General features: G+C 64.7%; 1 protein-coding gene across 1 annotated transcript in view; it reads left to right on the top strand.

Moving 5' to 3' along the window:
- NRBP2 (nuclear receptor binding protein 2) overlaps window positions 1-12,703 on the top strand; it is a 44,159-nt gene that overhangs the window by 27,383 nt on the left and 4,073 nt on the right. The window contains exons 9-17 of the mRNA XM_082046723.1: window positions 585-640; window positions 2,225-2,320; window positions 3,751-3,883; window positions 4,723-4,825; window positions 4,941-4,991; window positions 5,652-5,787; window positions 8,841-8,894; window positions 9,322-9,385; window positions 10,791-10,846. Coding sequence (XP_081902849.1) covers window positions 585-640; window positions 2,225-2,320; window positions 3,751-3,883; window positions 4,723-4,825; window positions 4,941-4,991; window positions 5,652-5,787; window positions 8,841-8,894; window positions 9,322-9,385; window positions 10,791-10,846 — 749 coding nt within the window. The remainder of the gene's footprint in view (window positions 1-584; window positions 641-2,224; window positions 2,321-3,750; window positions 3,884-4,722; window positions 4,826-4,940; window positions 4,992-5,651; window positions 5,788-8,840; window positions 8,895-9,321; window positions 9,386-10,790; window positions 10,847-12,703) is intronic.

Below are 12,703 nucleotides of genomic sequence, written 5' to 3'. Positions count from 1 at the left end.
AGGGGTGACCTTATTAATGTTTATAAATATATAAAGGGTGAGTGCCACAAGGACGGAGCCAGGCTCTTCTCGGTGGCAAACAATGACAGGAAAAGGGGTAATGGGATCAAGCTGGAACACAAGAGGTTCCACTTAAATTTGAGAAGAAACTTCTTCATGGTGAGGGTGACGGAGCCTGGAACAGGCTGCCCAGGGGGTTGTGGAGTCTCCTTCTCTGCAGACATTCCAACCCCTGGACACCTTCCTGTGGAACCTCAGCTGGGTGTTCCTGCTCCATGGGGGGATTGCACTGGATGAGCTTCTGAGGTCCCTTCCAATCCCTGACATTCTGTGATACTGTGATACTGTGATACTGTGATACTGTGATACTGTGATACTGTGATACTGTGATACTGTGATCTTGACTATTGTGGGGCAAATTTGACGGGGAAAAAGTGGGAAAGGTTTGTGCAGAGAGCTTTGAGAAAACGTGCTGGAGAGGGCAGGCGGGCGCGGGCAGGGCTGGGGGGGGCGCGGGGTTGGCGCCCCGTCACGAGCGGGTGGTGCCCGCACTCCTGCCCTGACCTGTTCGGGTGGTTTTGCAGAGAAGGCTGACGGGACGGCTGTGGACATCTTCTCCTTCGGGATGTGTGCGCTGGAGGTACGGAGAGGACGCTGCGGCCACGGGGCCGGGAGCGTCCCGAGGCAGCTCCCTGTGCTTTCCCAGACCTGCATTGTCCCTGCTCTGCATTGTCCCTGCTCTGCACTGTCCCTGCTCTGCATTGTCCCTGCTCTGCGCTGTCCCTGCTCTGTGCTGTCCCTGCTCTGCGCTGTCCCTGCTCTGCGCTGTCCCTGCTCTGTGCTGTCCCTGCTCTGCGCTGTCCCTGCTCTGCGCTGTCCCTGCTCTGCATTGTCCCTGCTCTGTGCTGTCCCTGCTCTGTGCTGTCCCTGCTCTGCATTGTCCCTGCTCTGCGCTGTCCCTGCTCTGCGCTGTCCCTGCTCTGCGCTGTCCCTGCTCTGTGCTGTCCCTGCTCTGCGCTGTCCCTGCTCTGCATTGTCCCTGCTCTGTGCTGTCCCTGCTCTGCATTGTCCCTGCTCTGTGCTGTCCCTGCTCTGTGCTGTCCCTGCTCTGTGCTGTCCCTGCTCTGCGCTGTCCCTGCTCTGCGCTGTCCCTGCTCTGCGCTGTCCCTGCTCTGTGCTGTCCCTGCTCTGTGCTGTCCCTGCTCTGCATTGTCCCTGCTCTGCATTGTCCCTGCTCTGCGCTGTCCCTGCTCTGCATTGTCCCTGCTCTGCATTGTCCCTGCTCTGTGCTGTCCCTGCTCTGCGCTGTCCCTGCTCTGCATTGTCCCTGCTCTGCATTGTCCCTGCTCTGCGCTGTCCCTGCTCTGCGCTGTCCCTGCTCTGCATTGTCCCTGCTCTGTGCTGTCCCTGCTCTGTGCTGTCCCTGCTCTGCGCTGTCCCTGCTCTGCATTGTCCCTGCTCTGTGCTGTCCCTGCTCTGCGCTGTCCCTGCTCTGCGCTGTCCCTGCTCTGCGCTGTCCCTGCTCTGTGCTGTCCCTGCTCTGCGCTGTCCCTGCTCTGCATTGTCCCTGCTCTGTGCTGTCCCTGCTCTGTGCTGTCCCTGCTCTGCGCTGTCCCTGCTCTGCGCTGTCCCTGCTCTGCGCTGTCCCTGCTCTGTGCTGTCCCTGCTCTGTGCTGTCCCTGCTCTGCGCTGTCCCTGCTCTGCGCTGTCCCTGCTCTGCGCTGTCCCTGCTCTGCGCTGTCCCCGGTGTGTGTGGTGCCCAGGGAGCAGCTCCCGTGTCCGCAGGGCTGTGAGCAGCCGGGAGCACCGGGAGGGCAAGAAATGGGCCCCGAGGGCAGGGACACAGGGGACGTGAGCCCTGGGGAGCCCAGCGGACGTGGAGCCCAGCGGACGTGGGGCCTGGCCCGGCCGTGTGTCCCGAGAGGAGCGGCGCAGCTGCCGCCCTGCAGGAATGTCCCTCTGGGGGCCCTCCAGGACCATCCAGGACCTTGGCCACGGGCTGACACGTCCTGGGCCTTGGCCACGGGCTGACACGTCCTGGGCCTTGGACACGGGCAGACACGTCCTGGGCCTTGGACATAGGCTCACACGTCCTGGGCCTTGGCCACGGGCTCACACGTCCTGGGCCTTGGCCACGGGCTGACACGTCCTGGGCCTTGGACACGGGCTCACACGTCCTGGGCCTTGGCCACGGGCTGAGACGGCCACACTCCTTCCTCCCCAGATGGCAGTGCTGGAGATCCAGAGCAACGGCGACACGCGGGTGTCAGAGGAGGCGATCGCGCGGGCACGGCACTCAGTGGACGACCCCAACATGCGGGTGAGCGCAGCCGCGAGCGCTGGGGACGGGGAGGCTCAGCCGTCCCTCCCGGGCGTGAACATGCCCACGAGCATCTCCCGCTCGCCGGTGTCTGGAAGGGCAGCGCCAGCCTGGCTCCCTGCCTGCTCCGGGTCACACCGCGCTGGGCAGGCGAGCAGGGGCAGCGACCTGCTGGGAACCCCAGGGCAGCCGGAGCTGGAGGGCTGAAGGACGTGGGGATTCCCCCACCCCTGCGCTGGTGGTCATGAGAGGCTGGTCCCCAGTCCCATGTGCCAGTCCTGCCAGTGCTAAAGCAGAATTCCCAGTAGGTGCGTGTGTGGACACGTGCACACTCATGTGCTCCGCACACACGTGGCCACCGCAGATGGTTCGGCACAGAGCAGGCAGCACCGGGTTCACGGGCACGGGCAGCACCGGGTTCACGGGCACGGGCAGCACCGGGTTCACGGGCACGGGCAGCGCCGGGTTCACGGGCACGGGCAGCGCCGGGTTAACGGGCATGGGCAGCGCCGGGTTCACGGGCACGGGCAGCACCGGGTTCACGGGCACGGGCAGCACACGCAGCCGGACCCTGTGCTGGGCTCGATGCCCAGGGCAACCCCGTTCCCAGGTCACCGCGGCGTCCGGCCCCGTCGCACAGGTCCCCCCGTGTCACTCAGACCGTATCTGTCTGTTCCACACGTGCTCCCACGCTCTCCTCCCTCCAGCCAGTCCAGCTGACATCGGCCAGAGCGCCACAGGCACTCGCAGGGAATAGGGAGCGAACTTACACTGCACGCAGAGCAAACACACCACAAATACTTAGGAATCGAACCACTAAGTGATGACAGAGTGAGGTGAGGAGGCGCAGGGCTCAGCCTGACACACGCACTCACCAGGAAGGCGCTTACAGGCAGCCGGTCCCCTTCATCCCCCTCCGCCTTCCTTCTGACCCACCTCAACCTGCCCTTGCCGTTCTTTTAGCCAGTCTCCAGAACATCCCATAAGAAGCTTGTGCATTCTGCAGATTTTGTTTGGTCTCAGAATTCCCCAGGCCTCCCATGGCAAATCCTCCCCTCTCTGGTGCAATCACCCCCTGTTTGCGTGGTGTCCCCAGGCTTTCCTCGCCGAGCAGCAGGAGCGAAGGTGGAAGGTGTTGCTGGTCGCCTCTGACGGCCTCAGGGGCAGCTGATCAGGGGTTGGGTTGTGTGGGTGCCCCCCATCTCCTGATCGTTGCTTGGCCTCTGCACCTATTCCCCTGTCGGCCCCGAGCGCGGCTGCCTCCCTTGGTTCGGCTGCTCCGTGCCCTCCCAGGGCTGCCCTGGCAGAAACGGCCGCTGGGATCTGTGTCCTGCGAGCGTGATGGAGCCGGCGCTGGCAGCGCTGGGGACGGAGCTGGGGAATGAACGTCCCGCTTTGCCTCCGGCTTACGCCTCGTCTTGCACCCTCAGGAGTTCATTCTGTCGTGCTTGACGCTCAACCCCGACAAGCGACCGACGGCCAACAACCTGCTCTTCCACCGCGTGCTCTTCGAGGTCCATTCCCTCAAGCTGCTGGCGGCTCACTGCTTCATCAACAACCAGTGTGAGTGACCGTGAGCCCACCGGCGCTGCTGAGCTCTAGGGCTGCCCCGCCGAGCTCTAGGGCTGCCCCGCCGCGCTCTAGAGCTGCCCCGCCGCGCTCTAGGGCTGCCCCGCCGCGCTCTAGGGCTGCCCCGCCGCGCTCTAGGGCTGCCTTGCTGAGCTCTAGGGCTGCCCCACCGAGCTCTAGGGCTGCCCTGCCGAGCTCTAGGGCTGCCCCGCCGAGCTCTAGGGCTGCCCCGCTGCGCTCTAGAGCTGCCCCGCCGAGCTCTCGGGCTGCTCCGCTGAGCTCTAGGGCTGCCCCACCGAGCTCTAGGGCTGCTCCGCTGAGCTCTAGGGCTGCCCCGCCGCGCTCTAGGGCTGCCCCGCCGCGCTCTAGGGCTGCCTTGCTGAGCTCTCGGGCTGCCCCGCCGAGCTCTAGGGCTGCCCTGCTGAGCTCTCGGGCTGCCCCACCGAGCTCTAGGGCTGCCCCGCTGCGCTCTAGAGCTGCCCCGCCGAGCTCTCGGGCTGCTCCGCTGAGCTCTAGGGCTGCCCCACCGAGCTCTAGGGCTGCTCCGCTGAGCTCTAGGGCTGCCCCGCCGCACTCTAGAGCTGCCCCGCAGAGCTCCAGGGCTGCCCCGCCGAGCTCTAGGGCTGCCCCGCCGAGCTCTAGAGCTGCCCCGCCGAGCTCCAGGGCTGCCCCGCTGAGCTCTAGGGCTGCCCTGCTGCGCTCTAGAGCTGCCCCGGCACGCTGGGATGTGGAAGATCCTGGGAGGAAGGTTCACAGCCCAGCCCCGGGACGGGTGCTGCAGAGCCTGTGTCCCAGAGCCTCCCCGCTCACAGCCCCTGCTGCCTTTGCCCTAGATCTGATGCCAGAGAATGTGGTGGAGGAGAAGATAAAGGAGCTGGACCTGAACATGGTGATGGCAGAGATACGGCGAGAGGGTCGGCCCGGAGCCCAGTGGAGGTGAGGATTAGCGGGGGACATTTCGTGGCCGTGAGTCCAGGACGCGGGTCCAGCCTGGGCCCCCGGAGCCCCTCTCACCGCTCTGCGCCCCCCTCACCGGCCCGTCTCTCCCCAGGTACTCAGAGGTCTCCTTCCTTGAACTCGACAAGTTCTTAGAAGACGTCAGGTGGGTTGAAGGTGCTGCTGGCTGACCCCCCGCTGGGCCCTGGTGTTTCTGTGCCCGCAGCTCCGCGGGCAGCGCGGAGCCGGGTGCTGCAGCACGGAGCTAGGTGCTGCAGCGTGGAGCTGGGTGTTGCAGCATGGAGCCGGGTGCTGCAGCGTGGAGCTGGGTGCTGCAGTGGGGAGCCGGGCGCTGCAGGAGCCAGGTGCTGCAGGAGCCGGGTGCTGCAGAACGGAGCCGGGTGGTGCAGCGTGGAGCCGGGTGCTGCAGCGTGGAGCTGGCTGCTGCAGCGGGGAGCCGGGCGCTGCAGTGGGGAGCCGGGTGCTGCAGGATCCGGGTGCTGCAGGAGCCGGGTGCTGCAGCACGGAGCCGGGTGCTGCAGTGTGGAACTGGGTGCTGCAGCGTGGAGCCAGGTGCTGCAGCGCGGAGCCGGGCGCTGCAGGAGCTGGGTGCTGCAGGAGCTGGGCGCTGCAGCGTGGAGCCGGGTACTGCAGCGTGGAGCCGGACACTGCAGCGTGTGGCGTGTCCCGGTCCCCCAGCAGCGCCGGCCGTGCGGTCCCCCTGCAGTGTCCCAGGGCCGGGGCAGCTCCGCGGCCGCCCCCTCCCCGCGCTGCCAGCGGCTGTGACCGCGGCCTCAGCTGTGCCTGCTCCCTCTGTCTGTCCCAGGAACGGGATTTATCCCCTGATGAACTTCGCCGTTTCCAGACCCCACGCCCTCCCGCGCATGCTCTCCCAGCCCCAGGAGGACCCCCAGAAAGCCAAGACGCCCACCCCCGAGCCCTTCGATGTGGAGACCAGGAAGGTAAGGGCAGGTGCAGGCGGGGACAGCCGCTCCCCGGCCGCAGGTGTTGGGTGTCTGTTCCCCACACGCAGGAACGCCCCTCCCTTGGGCCACGCACCAAACTCCCGCCTGGGCGAGAGCTGCCCCAGGACGGTGGCTGCGCCTGGTGAGACCCATTTCACACGAGACCTCCTGGAGTCGCCCCGTTTTCCCCGTTCTGTGGCTCTGCATTCCCCGCCGCATGTGGGTCTGTGGCACGGCCTGTCCCGCGCCTCGGTGCGGGGCGTGGGTGTGAAATCCCAGCACGTTTGGTACCGACTGTGCTGTGGCCGAGGTGCCAGCAGGGTCAGGCCCTGCTCTGCCGGGCACCGCACGCCCCAGCGCTGGAGCCGCGGGCAGGAGCGCCATTGCAAGGGGTTTATGGACCCGGGGAGGGGAGGGGGCCAGGCAGGCGGGCAGGGAAGGACGACACAACATGAGGGGGGGTGAGCAGAAGTGAAGCCTTTCGACCCCATGGTGTGACCCCTCATGGAGCAGCGCGGCCTCTCAGGGGTGCGGGAGCTGCCATCGCACCCCAGAGCCCTCCCTGTTCACAGAACCAGAGCGGCCTGAGCTGGAGGGACCCACAGGATCACGGGTTCCAGCTCCTGTCCCTGCACAGGACACCCCACAGGTCACCCCGTGTGTCTGAGGACGGTGTCCGGTCTCTCCTTGAACACTGTCAGGTTGGGCCATGACCCCTCCCTGGGAGCCTGGTCAGTGTCCAGCCCCTCTGGGGAAGAACCTTTTCCCCATGTCCCACTGCCCCCGGCACATCTGCTGCCGTTCCCTGGGCTCTGTCACTGTCACCGAGCAGAGCTCACCCTGCCCCTCTGCTCCTGCTGAGGAACCTGCAGCCCATGGGCTCTGCCCTCAGTCTGCTCTGCTCCAGCTGAGCAAACCCAGGGACTGCAGCCGCTGCTCACACGGCTCCATCTCCAGACCCTGCGCCAGCTCCGTGTCCCTCCTCTGGACACTCTCCAGCAGCTTTATCTCCTTTATCCCGTGTCCCCAGCCCCGCACACAGCGAATGCTGTGGGTGAGGCCACCCCAGCGCAGGCTGCGGTGCCCCCGGGCTCTTCCCAGCGCAGAGGCGCCCCAGCCCAGGACCGTCCTGGTGCCGGTGCTCCAGTTTGTCAATGTCCGTCTTGTGTGGGGGCCCAAAGTGAGATGCAGTATCCGGGTGTAGTTTACCAAGCATTGAACGGAGGGCAGTGCTGATCTCCTGGACGTGCTGGCTGTGCCCAGGACGCTGCTGGTGTCCGTGCCTGCTCGTGTCCCGCTGTCCCCATCGCCCCCAAGCCCCTCCGCAGAGCCAGCACAGCGCTCCTGCCAGCCAGGCCCACCTGGGTCCCCCCCGGGGCAGGAGCTGCCATTTGTCCTTTGCTGGCACGTGTATGGGGACACGGCTGTTGGCCAGCGCCACCGGGGCATCGCGCCGCACGGCACGTCTCACCACGGCCCCTGTCCCGAGCTGCCGTGGGCACTGGGAGCAGAGGAGCTCAGGAGCTCATCGCGCTGTGTGCACCTCCCTTTCTGAAAATCTCCTTTTGTACCCAGTGTTTCCCTGGGCGGGCATTTCCCTGTAACGACCCTTCTGGTCGTTACCACTAATCACCTGCGGCACCGTCTGGGTGGTACCGTGGACGTGGACGGCGTGAGTGCAGTTTCACACCTGCGTTGAACTGATGTCAGAAATGGCACGTAGGGCTACACCTCATCCTCACTCCTGCAGGTCCTGTGCAGTGCCCCCCTCCCTTCAGAAAGCACAGCTGCAGGGGTTAATTCGTATTTCAGAATCGGCTTTCGGGGCCTCAACTCACACTTTATTCCTACTTCCCAGTGCTGATTTTTAGTGAGAGTGCCGTGGCGATCAATCGGATACGTTAGAGAAATGCAAATGTTGCATCTTTTCCCCTCTGCATTTGGTATCTGCTGCCTTTTCACGCAGTGCCCGAGGCCAGCTCCACCAGCCTGTCTGTCTGCGAACACGTTCAACAACCACTTTCTTACCCACTTTGACAAAGGACTCGTAGTCTCGGGAGCACTAAGTTTCTGCAGGTTTCTTGCAAGCTTGCAGCCGGCCCGGCCGGCACAGGAGGCGCCTCCAGGAGGCGCCGGCATAGGGATCCAAGCACATTTATTTCATGGTGAGGCGGGATAAAGAGGGGACCAGGGGCCCGGAGACGTGACGGGATCTCCTTGGAGGCTTCAAAGCAGCTCTAAACAGCCTGGTCTGCATTCACTGCCTGCCTGGGTGTTGGCAGCGGCCGGACTGGAGGCTCCTCGTGTCCCTTCCCACCCGGGTCATTCTGACCATGGGCGCACGCTCGCCTCCGAGCATGAGCTGGAAATGGAGGCGTATAAATGAGAGCCCTCAAGCTCCGCATGGAACAGGCTGTTGACCCCCCCAGGTTTCCTGTGTTTTGGGCCGACCGGTTCCATGTTCTCCCTGTATCTCTGGATCTCCTTCACCCAGACACCACAGCTTCTGGTGGGGACCCTTTTCACGGGAACCTGAACCTGACCCATTGATAGCAGAACCCATTCATCGCACACATTGGAATGTCCCGCGGTGCAACGCAGGGCTTCCAAAAGAACATCCACGTGTCATGTTAATAATGCTCAGGATGCCAGTTTTGCTCTGTTGTCTGATTCAAGGATTGGTCATCCACGAGTGGGTACACTATTAAAACAGGGCCTAGAGTCTGGGCAGAGCTTTGGGGTGCAGCCTGCCCCTGGCAAACGGAGCGGGGGAACCCACGCGGGCTGTAGAGCTTCCCCAGCGCCTGGCGCAGGGCGCCCTGCCCAGCGCTCCGTCCGCTGGCGGCGGCTGCAGCCGGAGACGGGACTGAACTCAGCAGCTGCCCCCCAGCTGCTCTGCCCAGCGGCTCCGGAAACGGGGCAGGCGGGCACGCTCGGGCTGGCGGGGGAATGAAGGGCTGAAGCAGGAGTTTGAGTCGTGTGGAGAGCAGCAGTGACGCAGGAGCCGGAGGGACGGTGTCCAGCCTGATGCTGGTTTTGGCCTCTTGTAGGTGGTGCAAATGCAATGTAACATGGAGCTGAACGAAGACAAGACCCAGTGGCACGTAAGTATCAGCTCCGCTCTGCTCGAGGCACTGGGGCGGACCTGCCCTCTGTTCCCATCTGGTGTCTGGCAGGGAAATGGTTTGGTCTCAGCTAGTTCGCTGCAGTGCCCAAAGCTCTCTTGTCCCCTTACAATAAAAGCAGCCCGAAGAACAAAGCCACCATCCCCTGTGGCTGAAGGGCAGGGAGATCTTGATGTCTTTGTCTGGACATCCTTTAACTCTGCTTCTTTCTAGTCCGGCAGTCACAGGTTGGCTGTAACTGCCGAGACACGTTCCTCTCAGACCACTGCAGACACGCGGCATCTCGGCAGTTGCCAGCGTCCCCCTGCTCACCACGCCGGCGGTTCTGGCGCTGATGGAGGAGTCAGCGCCTTTCTGTCCTACGGAGAAACTGCTGTTTGCAAAGCGCGCTCTCTTCTCTCTGCAGCTCACTCTTCTGCTCATCCTGGAGGACAAACTGCACCGACAGCTGAGCTACGACTTGCTGCCCAGTAGGTTCCCTCGCCAGCCAACGTTTGTGTGTGAACGCAGGGGTGTTGCGTGGCGGCCTGCTCAGGGTTGGGCTCAGGTTGTGTCAGGCGCAGCTTGTGTACAGCCGGCTTTCCTTTCCTCCTGGTACTGGAGAGCAGACCGAGCCCTGAGGTCTGTGTGGTACCAGCTGTGTCTGCTCAGTCCCTGCGCTTACAGCGTGTGGCGGTGACCGGCACTGAGGTGCGCGCGGGGAGGCAGCGAGCGGCCACGGGGACGCGGGTCACCTGGGACACGTGCGGTGCCGTTCTGGGTGACACCAGCGGACCGTTCGGCCTTGGCGGGTCACCGGGGACACGTGCGGTGCCATTCTGGGTGACACCAGCGGACCGTTCAGCCTTGGCGGGTCACCAGGGACACGTGCGGTGCCGTTCTGGGTGACACCAGCGGACTGTTCGGCCTCGGCGGGTCACCTGGGACACGTGCGGTGCCGTTCTGGGTGACACCAGCGGACCGTTCGGCCTCGGCGGGTCACCTGGGACACGTGCGGTGCCGTTCTGGGTGACACCAGCGGACCGTTCGGCCTCGGCGGGTCACCGGGGACACGTGCGGTGCCGTTCTGGGTGACACCAGCGGACCGTTCGGCCTTGGCGGGTCACCTGGGACACGTGCGGTGCCGTTCTGGGTGACACCAGCGGACCGTTCGGCCTCGGCGGGTCACCTGGGACACGTGCGGTGCCGTTCTGGGTGACACCAGCGGACCGTTCGGCCTTGGCGGGTCACCTGGGACACGTGCGGTGCCGTTCTGGGTGACACCAGCGGACCGTTCGGCCTTGGCAGGTCACCGGGGACACGTGCGGTGCCGTTCTGGGTGACACCAGCGGACCGTTCGGCCTCGGCGGGTCACCTGGGACACGTGCGGTGCCGTTCTGGGTGACACCAGCGGACCGTTCGGCCTCGGCGGGTCACATGGGACACGTGCGGTGCCGTTCTGGGTGACACCAGCGGACCGTTCGGCCTTGGCGGGTCACCTGGGACACGTGCGGTGCCGTTCTGGGTGACACCAGCGGACCGTTCGGCCTCGGCGGGTCACCTGGGACACGTGCGGTGCCGTTCTGGGTGACACCAGCGGACCGTTCGGCCTCGGCGGGTCACCGGGGACACGTGCGGTGCCGTTCTGGGTGACACCAGCGGACCGTTCCCTCGTTGCCAGCAGTGGTGCAGCCTTGGCCGTTCTTTTCAGAGCAGGCTCTCTCTGGGGAGCCCCGTGGCTCTGTGTAATAACATCCAGCACCACACGCTCCTGCCTAAAACACGCCGGGTGACACACAGCGCGGGGTGCTGCGCGTTGGGACGGGACGCTGGCGCGCGGGAACCAGGGGACAGACGGACGTACGTCCGTGTTCTCACCATTCCTTGTCTCTGCAGCTGACAACTCCAAGGACTTGGCCACGGAGCTGGTGCACTATGGATTCATCCACGAGGTGAGCCGGAGCCTGCCGCCCCTCCTCGGCTGCGTGTGCATCGCGCCGCCGGGTGCTGTCCCCATACAAACCAATTTGTACGAGACAGGCATTTTGGGGCTGTAGGCAAAGTTTTGGAGAATCCCTCCTTCTGGATGCTGGCGTTAGACAAGGAGGGGTCAGCTTGGCTGAGCGAGAAATTCTTGTGAGGGCCCTGGAAGAAAGTACCTTCAGACCCTCCTTCCTCCTCCTCGGGAGTGCAGTGAGCGTGTGAGCGTGGTGAGCGTGTGAGCGTGGTGAGCGTGTGAGCGCGGTGAGCGTGGTGAGCGTGTGAGCGTGGTGAGTGTGTGAGCGTGGTGAGCGTGGTGAGTGTGTGAGCATGGTGAGCGCGGTGAGTGTGTGAGCGTGTGAGCGTGTGAGCACGGTGAGCGTGTGAGCATGGTGAGCGTGTGAGCGCGGTGAGCGTGTGAGCATGGTGAGCGTGGTGAGCGCAGTGAGCGTGTCAGCGTGTGAGCGCGGTGAGTGTGTGAGCGCGGTGAGCGTGTGAGCGCGGTGAGTGTGTGAGCGTGTGAGCGCGTGAGCACGGTGAGCGCGGTGAGCGCGGTGAGCGTGGTGAGCACGGTGAGCGCGGTGAGCGCGGTGAGCGCGGTGAGCATGGTGAGCACGGTGAGCGCGGTGAGCGCGGTGAGCATGGTGAGCGCGGTGAGCATGGTGAGCATGGTGAGCACGGTGAGCACGGTGAGCGTGGTGAGCACGGTGAGCGCGGTGAGCATGGTGAGCGCGGTGAGCGCGGTGAGCGCGGTGAGCATGGTGAGCGCGGTGAGCATGGTGAGCATGGTGAGCACGGTGAGCACGGTGAGCGTGGTGAGCACAGTGAGCGCGGTGAGCACGGTGAGCATGGTGAGCATGGTGAGCGCGGTGAGCGCGGTGAGCATGGTGAGCACGGTGAGCACGGTGAGCATGGTGAGCACGGTGAGCACGGTGAGCGCGGTGAGCATGGTGAGCGCGGTGAGCGCGGTGAGCGCGGTGAGCATGGTGAGCATGGTGAGCATGGTGAGCATGGTGAGCATGGTGAGCACGGTGAGCACGGTGAGCACGGTGAGCATGGTGAGCATGGTGAGCATGGTGAGCATGGTGAGCACGGTGAGCATGGTGAGCACGGTGAGCACGGTGAGCATGGTGAGCACGGTGAGCACGGTGAGCATGGTGAGCACGGTGAGCGTGGTGAGCGTGGTGAGCGTGGTGAGCGTGGTGAGCGTGGTGAGTGTGGTGAGCGTGGTGAGCGTGGTGAGCACGGTGAGCACGGTGAGCACGGTGAGCATGGTGAGCACGGTGAGCATGGTGAGCACGGTGAGCATGGTGAGCACGGTGAGCATGGTGAGCATGGTGAGCATGGTGAGCATGGTGAGCACGGTGAGCACGGTGAGCATGGTGAGCACGGTGAGCACGGTGAGCATGGTGAGCACGGTGAGCACGGTGAGCGTGGTGAGCACAGTGAGCGCGGTGAGCACGGTGAGCGCGGTGAGCATGGTGAGCACGGTGAGCATGGTGAGCATGGTGAGCGTGGTGAGCATGGTGAGCACGGTGAGCATGGTGAGCATGGTGAGCATGGTGAGCATGGTGAGCATGGTGAGCGCGGTGAGCACGGTGAGCACGGTGAGCATGGTGAGCGTGCATCTCGCACAGACACGCGGGCGCTTTATCCCGGCAAACGGGCGGCCCTGGGGGCACGTGGTGCTGCGGAACGTCCCCGGCAGGGCTGTGTTCACGGCCCGCACACCCTCCTCTCTCCCAGGAGACAACCTCCTCCTGACACCTCCAGCTCCTTCTCTACCGCCCCAGCAGCTGCTGACCCTCAGATGGTGCAGCCCCTCCACG

This window comes from Streptopelia decaocto (assembly GCF_964273445.1).
Source record: "Streptopelia decaocto genome assembly, chromosome: 2".
Lineage (NCBI taxonomy): Eukaryota > Metazoa > Chordata > Aves > Columbiformes > Columbidae > Streptopelia > Streptopelia decaocto.
Note: the sequence above shows the minus strand (reverse complement) of the source record. Positions and strands in the feature narration are given on the sequence as shown.